General features: G+C 49.3%; 1 protein-coding gene across 1 annotated transcript in view; it reads right to left on the bottom strand.

Moving 5' to 3' along the window:
* LOC140385768 (uncharacterized) overlaps nt 1–24,879 on the bottom strand; it is a 205,104-nt gene that overhangs the window by 118,144 nt on the left and 62,081 nt on the right. The window contains exons 4-8 of the mRNA XM_072468263.1: nt 23,734–23,754; nt 18,683–18,808; nt 17,876–17,911; nt 16,114–16,185; nt 8,786–8,830 (exon numbers count right to left, since the gene is read on the bottom strand). Of these exons, the coding sequence (XP_072324364.1) occupies nt 8,786–8,830; nt 16,114–16,185; nt 17,876–17,911; nt 18,683–18,808; nt 23,734–23,754 (300 nt within the window). The remainder of the gene's footprint in view (nt 1–8,785; nt 8,831–16,113; nt 16,186–17,875; nt 17,912–18,682; nt 18,809–23,733; nt 23,755–24,879) is intronic.

The following is a 24,879-nucleotide window of genomic DNA, read 5'->3' as shown; positions in this document are numbered from 1 at the left end:
TGGTTCCAGATTATGGGCATTGTGGTGATGTAGTTGTTGGAGCACCAATGCATAATAATAATGTTTTTTATTGTCACAAGTAGGCTTACATTAACACTGCAATGAAGTTACTGTGAAAATCCCCTTGTCGCCACTCTCTGGCGCCTGTTCAGGTACACAGAGAGAGAATTCAGAATGTCCAATTAAATCTAACAAGCACATCTTTTGGGACTTGTGGGAGGAACCCGGAGCACCTGGATGAAACCCTCGCAGACACGGGGAGAACGGAGAACGTGCAGACTCCGCACAGTGACCCAAGCAGGAATCGAACCTGGGACTCTGGCGCTGTGAAGCAACTGTGCTAACCACTGTGTTACTGTGCTACCCTCATACTGCTAAAAACTGATTATTGGTTGGATTCAGGCATGATTTCTGCTTTTCCTCTTCCTGAATTCCTGAGCTCAGCTATGCTGCTGTGAAGAGTGGTGACTGAAGGTCAAGCGGGTCTTCATGGGTGCAGGAGGAGCTAAACTCAGAGGGAGCGTCTTCACAGATTATTGTGTCATGCCCGTTTGTGGCCAAGAATGAACAAAGTAAGAAGTTTGAGCGAAGGAACTAAATAGCCTGATGAAACAAGTAGGTAAAATGATACAAGCCTAGATTAGCCACACAATAGCATGCAAAAATAGTTCAGAAAGGACATCCAATATTTCTCCAACTCTGAGAAAAATATTTGACCTTCTCTCAAATGAGTGCCATTGAGTTTCTGAACGAATTGGAATGGCAGAATAATTAATATCCTTTTGTGCCTTTCTGAAAATCAGCATTTTAAAAAACTTGGGCGAAATTCTCCTACCCGCCCCGCCACATTTCTGCCCCGACAGGCCGGCGGGAGTCTCCGTAACACCGGCCGGTCAATGGGGTTTCCCATTGTGGGGCAGCCCCACGCCGTCGGGAAACCCCCGGGCGCCGGCAAAACGGAGACTCCCGCCGGCGGAGAATGACGCCCCCTATGTGGATTTTGTCAGTTGAAACTTTGGCATTTAAGAGGAAGCAAGGTACATACACCAGGGAAAGATCAATGGGAGGATATGTTGATGGGGAGGAATGGGGAGCAGGTCATATGGAGTATAAACACTGACATAGACCAGTTGGGCAGAGTGACCTGTTTCAGTGCTACGAATACATTTCAGTACTTTTTAACAAATTAGCATACCATCAGTACATCATCACTTCTACCGGCTCTGTGAGGAATAGACGAATCATGTCATTTTATGGTACCGTAGGAAGTCATCTGCAGGGCATTTTTCCAGATCGAAAGTGAATCCTACTCTCACCCGGCTCTCCAATATCTTCCCTTGCTTCTTTACCAGAATTTCCATTTGAGGATGCAATGGCCTCTGACTGGGTGGCACGGTAGCACAGTGGTTAGCATTGCTCCCGGGACCCAGGTTCGATTCCAGCTTTTGATGATTGTGTGGAGTTTTCACTTTCTCCCCACATCTGCATAGGTTTCCTCCAGGTGTTCCGGTCTCCATCCACAGTCCAAAGATGCGCAGGTTAGGTAGATTGGCCATGATAAAATTGCCCCTTAGTGTCCAAAGATGTATAGGTTAGGGCGGGGTGGGGGGGGCCCTCGGTAGAGTGCTCTTTCAGAGGATCAGTGTAGACTCAGTGGGTCGAATGGCCTCCTTCTGCACTGTAGGGATTCTATGATTCTATGACTGGACCATTGCATACGAGGTTCACTACCCCAGTGAATAAAGAAATGCCCACTGGCCTCTCTTAGGGACAATATTAAACTGACGATCCAATGTCACTGACTTCCCAACCAAAGACCCTTTTCTTTTTCAACCGATTAAAATATTGATAATTGTAAAAATGCTAATTAAACCGCTTCTTAGTTTTTTCTGCCTTTAGTTGAAACAGTCCAAGCATCTCAGGTCTCTGCAAATAACTGTAGTTTCCCGTCCATTTGAAACTCTGAATAATTCACACTGTTTGCTTTCTATGTTGTTCATCATTCTCATGTGGAGTTTTGTCCATTATAACTTGGGCATTTCGGAATAAATGGGTGAGTCGGAAAAGCATGACCTTAAGTGATAATTTCACTGAAGTAGTAATCCAGATGCCCAGACTAATGCTCTGGGGACAGAGGATCAAATCCCACCATAGCAGCTGGTGGAATTTTAAGCCAATTAATAAAATTTGGAATTAAAAGCTGGTCTGAGTAATAGTCAATTGTCATAAAATACCTACCAATGCCCTTGAGTAAAGAAATCTGCCATCCTGCCCTGGTCTAGCCTACATGTGACTCTTAACCCACTGCCCTCTGAAATGGCCTAGCAAGACACTTAGCTCAAGGACAATTATGATGGGCAATAAATGCAGAAAAAATGTGGCATACATATCAGGTATGTTCCAGATCGACTATTAGTGCCATTGGGTGATAACAACTGGCCTCAATAGCACTGGGCAAATGGCTACTCTTGATTATTATTCATTGGCCCTTTACTGGAAAGCCTATATGCATGAATGTCAGATGGGGTCAGGTTCAGTGATACTACTCCTCTGCCATGGATAAATGACATCCTGATATTTAATGCCTAAGCTCAGCATGAAAAACTGCCAACTGGGCAAGTTAGTGATGGTCTGCTGATATCTGTGGAATCATACCCAGTGTCTTCAGAAGTGGGAAAACTGGGGAAAGACGGAAAAGAAGTCAAACCTTACAAGTGACATGAATGCAGTGGAAAGGATGGATGCAGTCCCTCAGCGGAATGGTCAATAATCTGGGGACATGGATTGAAAGTAAATGGCAGAAGGATAAGAGGGGAGGTGAGGAGAAATAGAATCCACAGAATCCTTACAGTGCAGAAGGAGGCCATTCGGTCCATTGAGTCTGCTGCAATCTTTGAAAAGAGCACTCTGCCCACTCCCCCGCCCTAATCCTGCATGTTGAGACAAAGGGGCAATTGGTCACGGCCAATCCACCTAAACCTTACACATCTTTGGACTGTGGGAGGAAACCGGAGCACCCGGAGGAAACGCACACAGGCAGGGGAGAAAATGCAAACTCCACACAGTCACCCAAGGCCGGAATTGAATTTGGGTCCCTGTCGCTGTGAGGCAGCAGTGCCAACCACTGTGCCATGATGCCACTACGGAAAATGCTTTTCCTCCCCCCATGGGTGTTGGGAGTCTGGAGCTCACTGACTGAAAGAGTGTAATGGCAGAAACCCTCGCCACATTTAAAATTCTCACCACTATAACCTACTGGGCTACAGACCAAGAGCTGGAAAGTGGGGTTAAGTTTTATTGCTCTTCTTTGGACAGCACAAACTCAATGGGCTGAATGGCCTCCTGCCGTGTTGTACAGATTTTCTATGTTTCTACATTGCCACACTTCTCTACGTTATTCCTAAGCCTTGTGAAACTTACTGGGCTAAAGATTCTGCTTCAGCATTCCAGGCACTTACATGGTGCCCACTTCAAGAAGTTGCACACCTCCAGACCATACTTTTCCAACCATTAAAATTTACCATCTGCTCTCTGTCTACACCTGGGACGCAGATAATCCCCCACTGTCTTTAATACTGAAAGGATGTGAAGTGCCTTGGGATGTTCAGCCACATGAAAGGTGGTTTCTGAGTGCAGGTTATTGCTGTAGCATTTTAGATCCAAATATCATTCCAGTTTCCAGGTTTTATTGAACATTAAAACTTTACAGGAACATACTTTTTGTTAATGCTAATTGATAGCAGACAGGGATATATTCGGAAAGCTGGCATGACGTCTCAGTTTGAGATTGGTAGGCTGATTCCCAGAAGTAAGAGCTGAGAATTTCTTCGGACCTCTTGCAAATGAATTATTTGAGCCTCTCACAGCACGGGTTTAATAGCAGCCTGAAGATCATCAGCTTCCTCATTAAAGAAAAAAGTGCTGTTCAGCATCTGGTAAAAGCGCTAAGGCAGCAACATGCTGCTGTAATAGTTTATTAGCTTAGCTTCTGGCCACTTTCAGCAAGATGAAAAAGAAGAATTTTCATTCGCTCCCCTGCTGCGATTATCAATGATACATCAGGTTGTTATACCGAGGCAGTGGCGCAGAATCAGCACCTGGGTCTGTTTGTTGATTGATTGTGTCTGAAGGTGCAGGAAGGTGGACGGTTTCCAATTGTCTAGCCCTTTTAGTGAGGCCTCTCAGGTGATGTGCTGTGGCATGGAGACGCTCCTCAGCAATGGAGGGACAGGATACCAAGATGGCAAAAACCGGCACTGGGATTACACCGAGCATGGGATGACGTTCGAAGAAAGATTAAAGTAAATCGTGCTCATCATTTTCTGACCAAAGGTGTGCTGAAAAGCATCACACTGAAAAGAGAAGCAACGGTGCAGTGGCTTCATTGTGGAATTCCGGACACTTTTAGTTGCTGCAACATCCAGGTGCTGTAAGCTGAAGCGGCTCCTCTACTACATTTATTTACGTATTTTTCTTCCAAATTCTTATCTGAATAACTCTAGCTTTGTGATAATTTTAATGTTAAATGATTTCTACCATTAAATCAATAGCACTAATATTAGTTGTATCAATGCAAGATCTCTTCAATTTCAAGCCCAGTAGGTTATATCCCACCTTTACCCAATTTTTTACCTTTCCCTGTTCGAAGCTGGTGGCTCATTTTGAGGCTGCAGTTTCAGTCCTGAAATAGTGAGTGGCTGATAGCAGCTGTGAAATAGGACAGATCTATTCCACTCTGAGTGAAGTGTGTCAGAGTTCTTCCTGGGTATTTCCTTTATTCCAATCTATTTCATTTTATTTTCATTATTTTGGTCTGTGAATTCATAATCAGGATGTGCCTTTAATTAGAAGACTCAAAGGAAACAGCCTGCTTGCCTGGAAACTGTGTTCCCAGGTTTTGTACTTTGGAAAGGAGAAGCCAGACTCTTCAGCACTAAGTGGCTCTTTGGAACCAACTTTGGGGGGAGTAGGTTTGATTGGTTAACTGGCAACCAATGTGTTGGCCAGGGACATTGTTCTGCTGACAATCGTCAGTGATTGGTTCCTGCGTGACACTTTGAGAGAAATCGGCAGAAGCATTTAAACCTTGGAAATGAAGGTAAGTCTCTACCCCTCCCGCTTGCTGAAGTGAACTGCTCTATTGTTCTGAAAGCAGTGAGTGCCTGGCACGTCCTTTACTGTAAACCTGAAATGATGCCGAGTCTGCAGAGAAAGTAGACAATTCTGCCAGAGAAAACCATTTCAAGCCTAGAAGGAAGAAACACCAAAACCACTCTGTGTTGCTTGTTGTGTGTAGAGAGTAGGGCGAGTTAGGAACAGTGGGTTGGGAAAATTGTAGATATTCAGTTACATTTTCTGTCTGTTTAATTATAATACTGTAAACAATAAAAGTTAATCATTTTTTTAAAGTTACAAACCTGGTGACTGTAGTTTATTAGGTTCAACCAAGGACCTTGAGTATTTTAAATAAAATCTAATTTCACCTGTGTTGTGACTCCGGTTCAAATGGGGCTGGAGTTGACCACGCACTAACCTAGGGTGTCATGACGAGTATCAAAATTAAGTTGGATTTTGTTCTCATTAGCACTGACTAGCAAAAATAATGTGACAGTGACTGGGTACAAGACTTCTTAGTTGATATCTTTCCTTCTTTTCCTTAGCTCGTGGGTTCTAAATTTTCTGATTGTTTCTCTGATGAACTCAACACAGAATGACAATATTTGCTGTTAAAGAAGAGCACCTCACATCAAATGTAGAGTTAAAGTTCTGACAGCTGGGAATTAATCTCAACAATGTATCATCTCTGTTGAAGCTCCAAGGTCAGGTTTCTCAGATTCCAGTGCACCCCGCTACTGCTGTTAGTGAGAATTGAGAATTTGGCACTCAGCCAAATCTTCCATTCAGTGCAGCAGGACCGGAGATTCCTTTCGGCGTGAACAAGTGGAGAATTCCATCCCAGATCTTTTCATCTTTATCACTATAATATTTAATGTGTGCTATTAAAACTATATGAGCAGCGATTCTGAGCCCCTCAGTAGGCTAGCACGGCACTGGAGTGACCCACGGCGTTCCAACTGCCGGTATCAAATAGGCGCCGCGGGTCTGCACATGCGCAGTGCGCCCGGCGCATTGCGCGCATGCGCACTCCAACCTACGCGGTTGCGCGCAAGCGCGGTGGCTCACTTCTCCCCGGCGGTCCCGACGCAACATGGCGTAGGCCTACACGGGCCGGCACAGAGCAAAATAGGCCCCTTGCCCGAGAGGCCGGCCCGCTGATTGGTGGGTCCCGATCACGGGCATGGCACCAGCAGAGGCCCCCCCCCCTCCTCCCCAGCCCCACCCCGCTCACCAGGCCGTCCCCAGATGGATCCCCGGAGGTCCAGCTGGGTAAGACCAGATGTGAACAGTGCTGGCGGGACTCGATTTATTTTACGGCCATCCCGGGCGGAGAATCGCGCCGATGCCAATGGCACCGATTCTCCACTCTCCGGAGAATCGACGAACCGGCGTCGCGCGATTCGCGCCTGGTCTGGCAATTCTCCGGCCTGGCGTGGGCTGAAAGAATCCCGCCCTCAGTCTCTTGATCATTTGAGTCAACTAACTTGACTTAGCTTTTTGATTTACTCTCTTCATGAGTTAACAAAAGGGTTGATAGTGTATGCAGTTGATGTCAAGTACATGGATATACAAAAAGTTCTGATTAAAGTGCTTCAGAAACTTTGTTTCGAACAACACGGTAGCTATAGCTACACATGGATTGCGGCGGTTAAGGTGGCTCACCACCATCTTCGCGAGGGCAATTAGGAATGGGCAATAAAAGCTGGCCTTGCCAGCCATGCCCACTTTCCATGAATATTTTTTTTTAATAGTCTTGTCAGCAGTATTGAAGCTTATGAAAAAAAGGACAGTGGCAGCATGGATACAAAGTTGGAAGAGTGACAGGAAACAGAAGGTAGTGGAAAACTGTTGCTTTGCAAACTGGGAGTGTATGGAGTGGAGTTTCCGAGGGGTTAATATCAGGACCACTTTTAAAAAATATATATATATTAATATATAAGACTTGGATGTACATGGCAGAATTTCAAAATTTGCAGAGGACACAAAACTTAGGTGAACTATTAGGAGGATAGGGAAGACTTTGAGAAAACATAGGCAGGTTGGTGGACATAACAGATTAAATTTAATGCAAGAAATGAAACATGTAGGCAAGAAAAAATGAGGCTAGGTAATATAAAATATAAAATAATGGATGCAATTCTAAAGCGACTGCAGGAACAGAGAGATTGGGGAACATATGTGCAGAAATTGTTACAGATGGCAGGGCAGATTGAGAAACTGGTTAAAAAGGCATATCGTGGTAGCATGGCCCCTTTAAGGGGCGATACTTGTGAGGGCCACATGACTGATTCTGTGCCTATGGTGTCGGAGTGCGCGGACTTTAGCCTATCAGGTATCTGGTCTGTTGTATTTAACACCGCCTCATCGATCGTCTCGCGATATAACACATACAGAATCATTTATAGTTAGAGACACAGAATAGTAAGGAAGAAAGTTACACATGACTGCTTGGCCTCAATTATAGTGTTGTGTTCAATTCTGGGCAGTACACTTTAGGAAGAATGTGAACGCTTTGGAGACCATGCAGAAAATATTTACAGGAGTGAGTCCACGGATGAGGGATGAGGGACTTGAATTACGTAAACTGATTGGAAAAACTTGGTTTCATCTCCTTGGAGAAGATTGAAAGGAGATTTGTCAAAAGTGTTCAAAATCACGAGACAGAGTAGATCAGAGAAACTATGGCAGGGGTTCTGTTGGGCCAACAAGGATTGACACCTTAATGAACCTAATAGACATCCTACACTGGCAACCAGGAATCCCTTTCCAACTATTCCGCCTTTATTGCGGAGGTTTTGCCAGCGCAGAGACTAATGCAGGGCCTCTCCCACGATTAAGCTGGCATGTTTCCCACTGCAATGAGCTGCATTAAATCCAGTCCCATATTATGAGAGCAGCCATTATATGGATCCTACTCTATATCTAAATTGCTGAAGGTGGATGTCTCTGTTGCTTCCACAAACAAGTAAAGTGCACATTCCTGAATCTGTATTCCAAGAACACTGGGCTGGATTCTCCCAAAATGGGAATATGTCTCCACGCCAGCGTAAAAACGCTGGAGCTTTACTCTAGAAATTCCTGGAAAAGTACAGCTAATTCAATGCCCTGCAGGGGGCGAGCAGGGACCCAGACTAATTCAAGCAGCTTTAGCTGCTGATACGGGCCCCCGCACTTGAGTCCGCGCATGTGCATGACGGCGGCCTCCAGCGGCAGCGCCGAGCTCCATGGCGGATTCGGACCACAGAGGCAGAAGAAAAATTAGACCCACCAATAAGGCCCCCCCTCCTCGGTGTCCGATCCCCTCACCCCCCCCACCAGGGCGGCCACGGACTGAGTCCGCAAACCGACCGGCAATACCAGGTTAATTCCACGCCGTCGGGAACTCGGCCGGTCGGGAGCGGAGGATCGCTGGGCTGGCCTCTGTCAATGGGCCCCCAGCCACACGGCGTACTCCGCGATCACGCCGATTCTCGGGCCCGATGTCGGCGTGAAATTGGATCACCGCCCCCGCGTCGAACGCGATTTTGGCGCAGGATTACGTAGAATCCAGCCCGCTGTTGAGCTCAGAATATACTATTTCTCATTGACTTTTATAAAGCAACAAAAATAAAAGCACTTTTTGCAAATACAATTCTTGATTATTTTCTTGACTATTCTTATCACTTACCACTCGGCCTTCAGGACCCATTGGTCCAAGTGGTCCTGGTCGTCCCTAATGAAAATAAACACAGCAATGATTAATGAGTAGCCCCCTGAAAATATAAATACATCAGGAAAAATGTTCAAGACCCAAAGCACAGGGCAAAAATAGGTGGGGTTTAAAAGCCGATGTTTGTAAAGAGGACACAAGAAAACAGGCAGACATAAGTTTGAAGTCTTAGGAAGAACAGGTTGAAGTGCTACATTGAGCTTTCATTTCAATCCAGCGAAAAGTATGAGGAGGTACTCAAGCAGTGGAGAATAGAGGCCGTGATTCTCCGAAATACCGGCCAAGTGTTGACGCCGGCATAAACACCGGAGTGGTGTACGCCGAGTCAACGGGCCTCCTGGCCCAGCAATTCATTGGTCTTCAGGAGTACTGCGCGCTGCTCTGGCGGCGAAAGGAGGCCCTGCACGGCCGGCATGGGTCCGCGCATGTGCGCGACGGCCATCTCCGCGCCGACGCATGCACGTGGTTGCCGCCTCCGCACCGGCGCGGAGCAACATGTCGGGGACCTTACAGCAGGCAGCGCAGAAGGAGGTAGGCCCTCTTTAGATCGCGGAGGCCCGCTGATCGGAAGCCCCAGGTCGCGGTCCAGGACCCCTTGGAGGCCCCCCCCCCGGAGTCAGACCCCCCCCCACCAGGACGTCCACAGGACGACCGCGGGTCCGAGCACCTGCCGGGTGGTACCAGGTTGGAACCATGCCGGCGGCACTCGGCGGGAGTTCGGCCCGTCGCCTGCGGCAAATGGCTGTGGGGGCCTATTTCAGTGGCCCCCGACCGGCGCCGGGGCGACCGCGTGGGTGCGATTGGCGCCGATTCGCATCCCAGAGTCGGAGCAGCGTGGCAGGAATTTCCCGCGCCCTCGCCGATTCTCCGACCTGGGCGGGCTCAGAGAATCCCGCCCAGTGTCTTTGCATGCTCAAAGTAATCAAACAGGAAACAGTACTGATTAAACAAATTAAGAACACATACTTATGACTGAGAGAGGAATGCTTGGATCCAGAGATGAGAGCAACATTAACTATTAGATGAAAAGCTTTTTGTGACATGTGAGATGAGCTTTTGGATTTCCTGCAGATGGGAATATATTCAAGTCTAAATTGAACTTGAGCTTTATCGAGAGCTACAGGTTACTGAGAGGAAAGTGATTGTTTTAGGAAAAAAGGAACCATGCATTATGGAGCTCTATTAACCTGGGAAATGATTTGAGCTTCATTTAATGTCAGAGAAGATTGTGAGGTCAAGAATGCCAATAGATTGTGTAGGATTCGAGGTGGAGCTATCAATTAAACAAAAAACAGTGTGTGTTCTTCATGTTATTAAGTATCATGAAGGAACTTATTGAAATCCATCTACCAAGTATGAAGGGAACTCAAAAACCTTGATACAAGGGGCGAAATTCTCTGTTATCTGCGGAAAGTCCGCCGATCGGCGCAGAAAACGGCGCAAATCCGACTTGCGTCACGCCGGAAAAATGGGTCGATAGTCTCCGGCCCGAAATGGACTAGCAGCGACGTAACGGGATCCGCGCTTGCGCAGTGGTTCACGCCGTGCAGCGTCATACGCGCTGCACAGCGTGACGGCTCATAAGGCCGCGCTGCTCCCCCCCACCCGACCGCAACACCCGACCGCAACACCCGACTGGATGGCTGGCCGTCGCTCAGCCCCGAGGTTCGAGTCACGCGATGTGGAGGCGCTCCTGGACGCGGTGGAGCAGAGGAGGGATGCCCTGTATCCCGGGCACGGCCACAGAGTTGCCCCACGCCACAGCCGGCGTCTGTGGAGGGAAGTGGCAGAGGCCGTCACCGCTGTGGCCCTGACACCACGGACAGGCACCCAGTGCCACAAGAAGGTGAACGACCTCGTAAGAGCAGGCAGGGTGAGCCTCCCCATATCCCCCCCTCCCCATATCCCCCCCCTCCCCCATATCCCCCCCTCCCCCATATCCCCCCCTCCCCCATATCCCCCCCTCCCCCATATCCCCCCCTCCCCCATATCCCCCCTCCCCCATATCCCCCCCTCCCCCATATCCCCCCTCCCCCATATCCCCCCCTCCCCCATATCCCCCATACCCCCCATATCCCCAAGTGAATCCAGCCCTAACCTTAACCTCTGCAATGCACGCGCAACCGATGGCGTGCATTCATATACCTGCCTAACAGTGTTGCCTTTTACCCCTGCTCCCCCCCCACAGGAGAAGCGCGCACACAACAATAGGGAGCATGTGAGGACTGGAGGAGGGCCCGCTGATGAGAGGCCACTGACCGTACACAAGGAAAGGGCCCTGGAACTGGCTGGCGGACCGGAGGACCGGGAGGTTACTGATGCAGAGGTCGGGGGCATACTAGCGAGTGAGCCACCGACAGCCCGTCCCCATATCCCCCCTCCCCTATATCCCCCTCCCCCGTATCACCTGATCACTGCCTGATGTCTAACCATGCATGCTTCATTGTGTATCGCAGGACCAAACGTCCAGGCACCCATCCCCGCAGATGCAGACCGCCCGCAGGATGCCCCTCGGAGACCACAGGAGACGGAGAGACCCGCACCCTCCAGCATGCGACGCCCGCAGGATGCCCCTCGGAGACCACAGGAGACGGAGAGACCCGCACCCTCCAGCATGTGACGCCCGCAGGATGCCCCTCAGAGACGGCGAGACCCGCACACTCCAGCATGCGACGCCCGCAGGATGCCCCTCGCACACCACGGGAGACGGAGAGACCCGGACCCTCCAGCATGCGACGCCCGCAGGATGCCCCTCGCACACCACGGGAGACGGAGAGACCTGGAGCAACAGGGAGACGACACCCCCGTCACATGCGGGAGCGACCACCCAGCGACGAGGGGGGCAGCCACAGGCCCCCGTCACATCCGAGCCAGGACACCCCTACCCGGGACAGCACTACTCAGGACACCCCTACCCGGGACAGCACTACCCAGGAAGACGAAATACCGGACAGTGACTCAGAGTGGATGGGTGGAGAAGAACCCCGACCCCAAAGTGCCATGGACTCAGAGTGGGACGAAGAGCACGACACAACGCCAATGCTGTCACCAACACCCTCCACCATCGCAGAAACACTCACCACGGTTGGGCACTTTAGTGATGAGGCGTCTGGTACACTCACTGGTGCGCACAACACAGCCGTCCCGGTACAGCAGGTGGAGGTAGGAGCAGCAGAGGGACCGGGCGGTCGGAGGGCAGCCCAGCCCAAGCGAACATCTGCCGCCCAGATGGATCCCGGGTTCCTGCAGTTACCACACCCACACATAGATCCGATGCAACCACCGTCCCGGAGACGAGCGAAGAGGGTGACAGGCGGCTTGCGGCGGCTCCGGTCGCAGGTGGAGGAGTCCACCCGCGTCCAGGAGCTGGGAGTGGTGCCGGTCATGCGTGCCACCCAGGCTGACACCGCACAGGTGGCGTCCGCGGTGGAGGCAATGGGTGTGACGGTGTCAGACATGGGGAACGGTTTGCGAGGCCTGGGGCCTTCCGTGCAGGCGGCGTCTGTGGCCCAGGAAATGGCTGCCCTCTCACAGGAGGCCATGAGCCAGTGCCAGCGCCAGATGGCAGAGGCGCTCAACGCCATAGCCCAGTCTCTGCAGGCCATGGCCCAGTCTCAGCAGGCCATCGCTGAGGGCATCGGCGCCAGTGGCCATGTGCGAGCCGGCGTCGCACTGTCACAGACAGGGTTTGCCAACCCCCTGGGCTCCATGGCTGCAAACCTGCAGACCCCTGTCGATACCAGCACGGGCCTCCAGGACTGGCAGCGCCAGATGTCGGGGGGGGCGTCGGATGGCCAGTCCGTTCGCATCCCCCACCCATGTAGAGGCCTGGGGGCCATCGGGCACCCCGAGGGAGGAGGAGGTGGTGTGGTCCGACCCGGCTCCCTCTGTAGGGGAGGTCCCGGTACACCGCGACACCTCGGACTCCCCCCCTTCCGTCCCAGGTGCATCAGGTGGGCAACGGGCAGGACAGGCTGGCAGCTCGCCATCCCAGTCGCCCGGGCCGCAGCCTGGCCCATCTAGGCCAGGACGCCCCAGGAAACGGCCGCCAAAGGGATCCAGTGTCAGAGGGCAGGAATCACAGGAGTCCACCTCCAGTTCTGCTGTACCGTCTGGGGAACCACGTAGACGTAGTCAAAGGGCCCGTAAGGCCAAACAATTAGACACTGAGTAAGTTGGCACGGGTGCAGGGCACAGATGAGTTTTAGGGGCTAGGGCACATGCATGAACTCCTTTGGTTATTAAAGTCAATGTTACACCTACCGAAGCTGCCTTTGTGCTCTGTCCAAAGTGTGCGGGGGTGTCATGTACGTTGAGCGCAAGTGTGTGTGTGAGGGGTGGTCTTACCTCAGCCCCAGGTGAGTCTTCCCCTTTCCCCCTGGGCTGCCATCAACATCCCCCGGGCAGAGGACGGGACCGTGCGCTGCAGTGTCACAGCCGCATGCAGGGATGGTCAGGGTGGATGGTGGTACTGTGGCCATGGGTCAGACATAGTCCAACGATGTAGAGCCAGGAGCTCACCGCAAGGCGGGTTGTCATCATCCTCCATGGCCTGCGATAGACACGCATCCACCCGCAACTGTGTGAGCCCGGCCCGTTGTGCCGCAGGTGGATCGGCAATGCGGGGGGGGGGGCGGCGGGGGGGGGGGGCGGGGATGCATGTGGGTGGGGTGGGTGGGGTTGGGGAGGGGGGTGAGGGTGCTGGGTGGGTGGATGGGTGGGGGGTGTGGGTGGTCGGCTGTTGCCATGGTGTGCGGTCTGTGGCCATACTACCCGATTCCCACGCCCATCTAGTCAGTGAAGCGGGCGTCTATCAGTCTGTCCCGTGCCCGCTGGGCCAGCCGGTAACGGTGGACAGCCACCCGCCTGTGTCTACCCCGTCTGCCCTGACCATTGCCCCCATCCCCCTCATCTGGGGAGGACTGGGCCTCTTCCTGCTGCTCCTCCACTCCGCCCTCCTCTGCCTGCGGCACATCGCCCCTCTGCTGGCCTATGTTGTGCAGAACGCAGCACACCACAATGATGCGGCCGACCCTATCTGACCGATACTGGAGGGCGCCCCCAGAGAGGTCCAGGCACCTGAAACGCATCTTCAGCACGCCAAAGCACCTCTCGATCACTCCCCTTGTCGCTACATGGGCATCATTGCAGCGGTTCTCCGCCTCATTGCGTGGCCTCCGTGTAGGCGTCATCAGCCACGATCGCAATGGGTAGCCCCTGTCGCCCAGCAACCAGCCCCTCAGCCGGGGATGTTGTCCCTCGTACATGCCGGGGATGGATGACCGCGACAACACGAATGAGTAGTGTACACTGCCTGGGTGACGGGCGCAGACGTGCAGGATCATCATGCGGTGGTCGCAGACCACCTGTACGTTCATCGAATAGGTCCCCTTCCTATTAGTGAACACGGCCCTGTTATCTGCAGGTGGCCGCACGGCGCCGTGCATCCCATCGATCACGCCCTGGACCATGGGGAACCCGGCAACGGCAGAGAAGCCCACGGCCCGGGCATCTTGACTGGCCCGGTCCACGGGAAATCGGATGTAGCGGTGCGCCATGGCATATAGGGCATCTGTCACTGCCCGGATGCACCGGTGCACCGATGTCTGCGATATGCCGGACAGGTCCCCACTCGGTGCCTGGAATGACCCCGTTGCATAAAAGTTCAGGGCCACCGTAACCTTGACGGACACGGGGAGAGGGTGTCCCCCGCCAGTGCCACACGGTGACAGGTGTACCAGCAGGTGGCAGATGTGTGCCACGGTTTCCCGGCTCATCCGGAGTCTTCTCCTGCATTCCCGGTCCGTGAGGTCCTGGTATGACTGCCGGGGCCGGTACACACGGGGCGCCCTCGGGTGCCTCCGTTGCCGTGGGGCCGCGACGTCCTCCTCCCCCTCCTCGTCCTGTCGGTCAGGTGTCCCTCCAGCCTGGGCGGCTGTCGCCTGCCCCTCTGCGGCAGCCTGCGCCGCCTCTCTGGCACGCTCCTCCTCCTCCTCCTGCTCCTCGTCCTCCTCCTCATCCAGGGCAACATAGATATGAGCGGCTGCCACCACGGCGGCCAACATCGCTGGATGATCTGAAAACATGACGGCCTGGTGGGGGGGAGGGGAACGACGACATGTCATCATTGCCCATATCCCCTCCTCCCCCCAGCCAGGTGGCATGGACCGCATGGGTCCAACTGTTGGAGGCTGGCACCTGGCCAGGTGGACCAACTCACTTGCCCTCCCATCCCCCTCCTCGGCACGGACCCCCCCCCCAAACTCCACCCCAGCACGGACCCCCCCCCCAACCCCCAACCTCCACCCCGGCATGGCACGGACCCCCCCCCAACCTCCACCCCAGCACGGACCCCCCCCACCCTCCACCCCGGCACAGCACGGACCCCCCCCCCCAACCTCCACCCCAGCACGGACCCCCCCCCAACCTCCACCCCGGCACGGCAAGGACCCCCCCCAACCTCCACCCGAGCACGGACCCCAACCCCCAACCTCCACCCCGGCACGGCACGGACCCCCCCCAACCTCCACCCCAGCACGGACCCCCCCCCAACCCCCAACCTCCACCCCGGCACGGCACGGACCCCCCCCAACCTCCACCCCAGCACGGACCCCCCCCAACCTCCACCCCGGCACGGACCCCCCCCAACCTCCACCCCAGCACGGACCCCCCCCCCCTACCTCCACCCCGGCACGGACCCCCTCCCGGCACTCCCGCGGAGCCCAGCCTACTCTAACCAACCCCCCCCGCCGCACACACACACACAACCCGAGACACACCTCTCCTCACACAATCAGACTGAGGCCACGCCATTGCCTGCCCAGAGCCAACCCCCCAGGCCGTCACTTACCTCCACGCTGGTCGGCGTGAGCCTGGAGCACAGCGTCACGCCGATGAAAAGGAGGTTTGATTCACGTCGACGTGAACGGTCATCACGTCGACGGGACTTTGTGTAGAAGATTGTAGTTTAGTCGGGCAGTATGGTCGGCGCGGGCTTGGAGGGCCGAAGGGCCTGTTCCTGTGCTGTACATTTCTTTGTTCTTTGTTCTTTGACTTCGGCCCATCCGGAAGGGAGAATATCGGCAGGCCGAAAATCGGCTGCCTTGCGCAGACCCGTGACATTCTCCGCGGCAGCGGCGCCATTAACGCCCTGCCGACTTTTCTCCCTTCGGAGACTTCGGCAACCGGCGGGGGCGGGCTTCACGGCGGCCAACGGCCATTCTCCGACCCTCTGGGGGGTCGGAGAATGACGCCCAAGATTTCTGGGAATTGTCGATGGTACTTACATTTATTCCTGGAAGGCCAGGCTTTCCTGGATGCCCTGTGAATCCAACATCACCACGCTCCCCTTTCTGACCCTGCAATGGAACAAATTGATATATTACTTAAATAGGCCGATGCTGCTAATTAAGTGTCACCAGGAATATACGGAGCCTGTATTTCAGTGTTTTTAGCAATAAGAATGTATCAACAAATTAGTTACAGCAAGGTTTACGGCCAGGTGGCGTGAGAAACCTGTTTTCATGAGACTGTGCATGTAGATGCTGAGCTATCTTTGATAGACACCAATCACTCTTAAGTAATGACCAATATTTGATTAATACATAATCCTCTGAGTAACAGACATCTATTTGAACAAATCAGGAGGTCTCAGCTGAAAATGAGAAACCAATGAGAGTAAATGAAGGATTAGACCATAGATAAGGATTTCCTTAAAGGTATGTCTTCGTGGTCGAGGTCTCGTTCCTGATTTCCTGCCTTCCTTAATTCTTGAATCATCTATCCGTTTGTTTATGTTTAAAGTGATTTCTTTATATTTGCTTTTATGTTTAATGCTTTTTTTGCCATGTGTTTGACCCTCTTATGTATTGTTTGATATTTTGTTTCTAGGTTTTGATTCAGTTCTTATTCAAGTGTACTCAAGTGAATAATTAGCAATAAAGTTGTTTTTTTGACAACTCCAATCAACCGGACTATCGACTCTCATTAGAAGGTAAAATGAGAGTATCGACAGGCCTCCCTCTGCACTGTCGGAATTCTATGAATAATTAAGAAATGCAACAAGAAGCTCATTTAAAACCGGATGTCCCAATTAATTGCTCAGCATTTTGCTTTATTTACTATTGCATACTCTCTGGAGTTACAAAGGGCTAACTACATATAGGGCAATGATCAGATTCAAAATCAGAAGGTCGACACAGTCGAAAACTGTGTTTTAGTAATTTGAGACTAGACAAATGATAAATGCAGCAAGCTTGGGTGGAATAGGTGATGTTGGGGCCGGGATTCTCCGTTGCAAGTCCGCCCCGCTACTAGCAAGGTCGGAGAATTTGGCGTTCAGCCAAATCTCCCTTTCGCTACAGCGGGACTGGAGAATCCCACTGCCGTGAACAGATGGAGAATCCCACTGCTGTGAACAGGCGGAGAATCCCTCCTTAGATCTACGGTTTAATTTTCTACACCACTGGAGTGTGCTTCTCCTCATTTTATATGTTTTACCAGATACACTTGAGAAAGTGGTGGTGAGCTAAACCATTGCAGCCACTAGGATTTTGATCCAGCAATTGGGTCTGTAGACATTGATTACCATGATTAGTCAACAGCTTTGTCATCATAGCGTTATGCAACAAGCAGGATGGTGGTAAACAGACTGGCTGTATCTCGATCGTTCTTTGTTTAGCAACTCTCCTCCAGAACGTGAAAAGCCGGGCAAGGAGATGAATGAGCCCAAGTTTCCAGTTGGAACGCTTGTGGAGCAAAATGACATCAGGAATGAAGTCTTGTTAAATTCACCTGAAAATCACTGTAGTTGGGAAACTGTATTGCTCATGAGACATACAAATATACTGATTGCTTACTGGAATATTTTGTATGTTTTAGGAAAGATTTTTACAGCTGTTACTCCTACATCAATAGTTTCTGGTGGTATCGGCTTCTACAATATGATCAGATTTTACAGAATTCAGCCAACTGACACAAGTTGTGTCATTACTCTTTATATAAAACATGATACTGACTTAACAACCTTTGGAAAAAATTGGTACTTACTGGGAGACTTGGTTTACCAGGAGGGCCTGTTTGTCCCTGCAGAAACAAAATTAAATATGATCACTTTTGCAATGATTAAATTACACTTCCTTTTGATTTCTTATTATTTTGGGGAATCAATTTTGTATCCAAATGAAGAATCTTAGCCATGGAGAGGAGGACACTTACCCAAAATCTGTCTTCCAGCACAAACACCAAGCATTCCTCAATTAGGTACAACACATTCAAGCACAGGGTGATTTTGAAGGTTGAGAGGTGGCACTCATCTTGTTACTGGATGAGTCCAAGCTAATACCACATGAGCAAAAATGAAGCTGGTCTTTGATCGGAAGTGCTGTCTGGGTCTACAGCCTTTTAATTCCAAGTCCTATCCACTCCTTCTTGTGGTGAACCCTGTTAACCGCTAACTCACACAGAGAGACAGTTGTTGGAAAGTGACACCTCAAGGTATTTAGTACTTTCAAGGATCTTCTCCCTGGCTCTGAATAGCATTTCCAAGGAAGATGGATCCTCAATGCAAATATTAACCTTTTCCCTATTTTCTTATCCAGTTTGGAACTGTGACCTGGGCTTTTCATACTAGCTAATGTCCAATTGGTAGTTTAAGAGCCAGACTGATAAGGAAGCCAGGTAGTTCTGACATGTGTGTCCCATCTATTTATACTCAGCTCACCAAAGCAGATGTGCAAACAAAGTGCTTCACTTTAATCTGTTGCCAGCTCCAGAAAACAGCAGGTAATCCTCTATGCCTCTCATCTTTAAGAAATCAATCGGATATTTTGGAATTAATAAGTTTTAAAGACTTACATCAGCTCCAACTTTTCCATCCAGCCCAGGCAATCCTGGAAGCCCTGGAGATCCTGGAGAACCAGGTGGGCCTGGTGGGCCTGCCTTTCCAAAGTCAGGCCTTGGACCCCTGAACCCAAAATCTGGCTAAATGGAATGAAACGTATCAGTTAGAATTAGTAAACGCCCATGCTTTTAGAAGTTAAGGCTTCTCTAAAATCTACCAGAGCAAGTATGCCACAATTCTACAGGAGAACCAACACTTGCCAGCCTATACTTGGGGGAAATGGCGAACATTGAATTTGAAGAAATGTTAAAATGTCCTAATTTAGTTAGAAGGTTAGAATCTATTCCATGAGAGTCTTTAAACTTGCCTTAAGAATTTTATCCTAAACTCGTTAAAGACACACGAGTAAGACCTCCAATTTTTCAATCGTCTTACAGAAAAGAATTCCAATATAAATCTCGAGCAGAATCCTCCTAATCTTTGACATCATGAAATTGGGCAAGTTGGGTAAATTCAATTTTTCGAGAGTATGGGTGGAATTTTGAGCCCGCGATAGCTGTCAGTGAGAACGACGAAACGGGCAGAAAACACGGTGAGAAGCAGGAAGCGCAATTCTCACCGACGAGATCGCATTTTCCAATTTCCAGGCCCCTTGCCGGCGGTGTAACAAAGAAAACACCAAAACACCACAGAAGGTCGGAACCTCATTTAAATACATTATAATATCATTAACGAGTCCTCCCACTGGGACTTTCCCCCTCATTGAATATCCATCTGTCGCTGGCATTATGTTCCGCCAGCGGAATTTACAACACCCAAACAAAATACAAGAACCTGACGACTTCACCTATGAAGAGAATATTGGAAGTGAGTGTTCAGGTCGCCATCACCCTCCAGGGTGTCTGTTGCAGGGGGGGGGCACCGGAGAGGAAGTGGGGAATCCAGATAAGTTCAACTTGCTGGGGGGGGGGGGGGGGGGGGGGGCAGTATCGGTATCTCAGGGAGTGGAGTCGCTCGCAGGCTTTAGTGGCCCTTACTGGTTTCTTCCTTTCACATTTGGTGAAGTTTGTCTTGTCTTTCGTACTCCAGCATTTCTCCTACAGGCTGGGAATGCATATGGAAAATCCTCCAGCCCGAACAGCTAATTTAATGCACATTAAAATTAATGGTGAAAAAAATACACCGGTTCTCCCCATGGCACCTAGGACGCGGGTCTGATGTTCGATCCTGGCCCCAGGTCACTATCTGTGTGGAAAAGATGTGCAGGGTAGGTGGATTGGCCACGCTAAATTGCCCCTTAATTGGAAAAAAATAATAGGGTACTCTTGAATTTTTTTTTTTAAATCACCAGTCTGTCAGTGTACAGTTTCCTGATGTGTGCTTGCAGCCTATGTCAAGGAACGGCTAATTGGACTGTTGGAAGATGTTTGATCAGTGCTGATGCCTATATTTGAATCACTAGCTTTCGGAGTACTGCTCTTCCTCAGGTGAAAGTGCTCCGAAAGATAGTGATTCAAAACAAACCTGTTGGACCTGGTGTTGTAAGACTTCTTACTGTGCTCACCCCAGTCCGTCGCCGGCATCTCCACATCATAATGAGAAGTGGATGAGCAGGACTTTTTTTATACCTAACCCTCCTTCTCTCAATTGAATTTAGTTTCCTATCATCCCAAGAACTTTACATGTAAATACTGCATATACTTTCATCACCCATTTCATTTTCTCTGCTCTCCTCACACCACAAGCTAAGACTTCCTCCATTCTTTCATTTCAGTGCAGAGAACGTAGTGTCTCTCAACCAATGGAGGAAATATTGATGAAGATGCATGCCACTTGCAAACACCACCTCAGAAACTGACACCAGGCGGACCTCAAGAGGTTAGGTTATACATTGAATGGGAATATAATTGGACTTTTGTGGATTAGACTTAACAATACTGTCACAGCTGTCAGCAGAGGATCCATCATGATGGATGCCACTGTTTTATTCATGGCACTGGCCACTATTAGAGAGGATTGCGTTCATGCTCTGCAAAATGCCTTGTGATAAGGCTAGAGTTGGCCACCTTCTTCCATGCTCGGAACCACTGTACACAAGTTCACTGGCTGGGCACCCAGTACAGGTATCTCCAGGTGTATGTCCATCAACCTTCATTTCTATCCTGGGCCCTCAAAACCAGGAAAGCAAGGAACTGGGGAAGAGTTGAGGGATTTAGGAGTTCATCTACAGAAGTCAATGAAAGCTATTGGAAAATGGGTAAAAATAATTTAAAAGGTTAATGAAATTTTAGCATTAATCACAATGGGGCTGGAGGACAACTTTGCCTACAATTGCATAAAGTTCTGGTTAGACCCTATGTGGAAAATTATGTTCAGTTCTAGGCACACAGCAAGATATATTAGCCTCAGAGGAGGTATGGCAAATATTCATCAGAACAATATCAAGGCTTCAAGGTTTAAATTATGAAGTCAGGTTGCAAAGACCAGACTTGTATTTATTTGAGTAGAGAAGGTTAAGGGCAATCAAACTGAAGTATGGAAGATGATTGTACAGTTTGATAGAGTAGATGCAGAGAGACAATTATCTCTAGTGGGGTAGCCCAGAACAAGGAAGTACAACCTTCAAATTAGAAGCACTTCTTCACACAAAGTGTAGTGGAAATTAAACTTTCTCTTCTAATAAGCTGAAGAGGCTAGGTCAATTAAAAATTTTAAAACAAAAGTTGATAGGGTTTTCTCAGGGTTACGGAACACAGGTGGACAAAGGGAGTTGAGATCCAGATCAGCCATCCATAACAGCGTCTGAAAGGTTTCAATCCTGCTCCAATCACACCCTCTGTTGGCCTGGTGCCTTCGGAATCCTATGTTCTGCCCTAACCCATGCCCTGGGAAGATCCCTCCTCTCGCTTAAACTCATCAGTATGTGTGGTTGCAATCTTGGAACTGCTGCATGGTCAAAGCGACGGAGGCTGCATTTTCAGGGAGACGGGCATCCTCTTACTGAAGTGACAGAGATATCACCACATTTCCATCTGCAATGAAATAATGGGTCGGGGGCGAGCTTTTTGTGTGAAGACTGAGCAGAGGTAGAACTGGCTGTTGAAAGCAGTTGCAAATTGTCGAGCACACTGTGCCACGAAAGATAGAGGGAAGAAAAGGAAAAGAGGAAAAGGTGAGCAGGTACCCTGAGTGAAATCTTCTCCAGCAGGTACATGACTCTCCCCATTGACCTATAATGGTCCACACATTTTCTACCACAGGGGAGATGTTGTGCAGATGAGTTCTGATTGCAACCTCTTTGTACAGGTTAGGTGCAGCCTTTATCTGCAAGAAAGTCAAAACAGCTTAAGTGACTGACTGTCTTTTGAGGTGTTTATAGAATGTGCCTAACTTTGCATGCAGTATGTAAGATGTGAAATGTAAGAGGTAAGTGTTGCAATAGTGGTAGTTGCAATCATAATGAATGAACCATGGAGTTTACAGTGCAGGAACCATTCGGCCCATCGAGTCTGCACCAGCCCTTGGAAAGAGCACCCTACTTAAGCCCACACCTCCACCCTATCCCTGTAACACAGCAACCCCAGCTAACCTTTGGACATTAAGGGCCAATTAAGCATAGCCAATCCACCTAACCTGCACATCTTTGGGAACAAACCAGAGCACCCGGAGGAAACCCACGCAGACACAGGGAGAGAAAGTGCAAACTCCACACAGACAGTCACCCGAGGCTGGAATTGAACCTGGGACCCTGGAGCTGTGAGGCAGCAGTGCTAGCCATTATGCCACTGTGCCAGATAATGAATGTGAGCATAAAGTGAAGGATGTAAAGTGAGATGTCATGCAGTAGTTATAGTAGAGTGAAAGGCCATGAGGGTGTGAAGGATTGTGCTATGAAGCATGTGGTGGTGGAGATGTCCGCAGATACTAAGAGAGCAGTGGACTTTTAACAGCACTGGTGAGGTCATTGAACTTTTTCCTACATTGCAGCTCTGCCTATGGCAGAAACACCTGGCATTGGCCTTCTCAAAGATGTATTCCCACTGAAAGTGGAAATGTTGCCGAGAAGGCATTCTGCTATTAAGTGACAAAAAAGGCACCCAATTTCCCACCCTGCAAGGAGGCAAGTATGCAATGAATGCTGACAGTAGCTATGCAGAAGAATCATTTGAATAAGTTTCTGGTCGAAATTTAATGTGCTCGCGAGTGCGAAAAGCTAGCATTCCTCCTAGCCCCACATACCCATTCTTAGCCGCAATCAAATTTCTGGGTCTTCACACTTTAACCTCTCCATGGCCTTATCCTTCCCTCTCTTATTCACCTTTTTGTGCTACACAGCACCATTCATTGTGCTACACAGCACCAAGGCCTAACCCTTCCCACACACATCTGCAAAACCTTCTGACCATGGTTCTGTGCACTTCCTTCACTGTACACCTTCCCACCCCTCGATTCCCTCCCTCTGATTTTCATCCCCGGAATCTCCATTTGCTTCTTCCCTAAGCGGATCCTATCTCTTTCATTCAACTTTCTGTGGCATAGTAAACATTTATTCCCACGCCTCTGGGAAGGACCCAAGGTTGTTTTTTTCTTCAAATGTCGAAATCTCTAGTTTGTGATACATCATCACGAATTCCAAAAATAAATAAGTAAAGATACTGTCAGCATCTTCACCAAACTTCTCTCTGAATTGAAACAAATATAGTTTCAAAAATAAAAGCAACAAAAAAACAATGAAACCTGGAGTTTTAATTTTCTCCAATTGTCCATTGGTCAGTGTATTTATATAAAAGTACCAGGTGTAATATTTTGCTGCAATTGGTAATCATTTTCTTAACTGGAATGAATTTTCAAAGAGACCGATTCAAGTGATAGTTAAACCTAAACTATGTTAAAATACAATTAATTAAAGGCAATTCTACAGCACATGCAAGCTATTAAACTATGCTTTCTAATGGGGATTGTACCAAATAATTTGCATGCATTCTATTCTATAGATGCATGCACAATTCATGATGCAACAAGAGCAGCTATTAAATCTATCAATTGCATCTATTAGAATGAATACCTCGGAATTAGGGATAATCCTCTGAGAGGGAAAAAAATTGGAGAAAATGGTTAATGGCATCTTAACAGTCTGAAACATAATTTACCTATTGGGACAAAAATGAGGAACAATTGCAAAATACAGCAGTGAGGTCAAGAACTGGGAGCAATCAGGAATGTTATGGACAGATCCTTCTATAGGCAAGGATTCGCCATTGCCTTCCAGCCCCAACATTTCCAATTGATCCTATTGGAAAGTTGTAAAAGCGATATTCCACACTGCACCCTTACAGACAGCTTTCATCCCTGGAGATTTATTTCAGACTACATAACAGTGTCGCTGAAAGCCGATCAGTCATGTGCCTTGCATTTGGGGAAAAACATTACTATATATGAACTAATGAATTCGGAACAGGAGTAGGCCCCTTGAGCCTGCTCCGCCATTCAATAGGATCATGGCTGACCTGATTGAAACCTCAAAAACACATTCCTGCCCACTCCCGATTATCTTTCACCTTCTTGTTAATAAAGAATCTACCTAGCTGTGCCTTAAAAATAATCAAAGGTGTCCCCACCACCTTTTGGGGAAGGAAGTTGCAAAGATTCACAACAACCTGGGAGTAAAACATTATCTTTATTTCTGTCTTAAATGAGTGACCCCTTAATTTTAAACAGTGGCCCCTAGTTCTAGATTTGCCCACAAGAGGAAACACCCTCTCCACATTGACCTTGTCAAGACCCCTCAGGATCTTAACAGCTTCAATCGAGGTGCCTCTTACTCTTCCAGTGGATACAAACGTAAACTGCCCAACCTTTCTTCATAAGACAATTCCTGGTATTAGTCCAGAAAACATTCTCTGAACTGCTTTCAATGCCTATCCATTTTTCCTTAAATTGTTGAGACCAACTCTGTACATAATACTCCAGATGTGCTCTCACTAATGCCCTGTATAACGGAAGCATAGCCTCCCTACTTTTATAATCAATTCCCTCACAATGAATTATAACATCCCAATAGCTTTCCTAATTACTTGCTGTATCTGTACATTTACCTTTTATGATTCATGCACTCGGATACACAGATCCCTCACCACGACAGAGCTTTATAATTTCTCACCATTTAGATTATAAGCTTACTTTCTATTCTTCCTGAAAAAAATGGACAATT

The sequence above is a fragment of the Scyliorhinus torazame genome, chromosome 11 (genome assembly GCF_047496885.1).
Source record: "Scyliorhinus torazame isolate Kashiwa2021f chromosome 11, sScyTor2.1, whole genome shotgun sequence".
NCBI lineage: Eukaryota > Metazoa > Chordata > Chondrichthyes > Carcharhiniformes > Scyliorhinidae > Scyliorhinus > Scyliorhinus torazame.
Note: the sequence above shows the minus strand (reverse complement) of the source record. Positions and strands in the feature narration are given on the sequence as shown.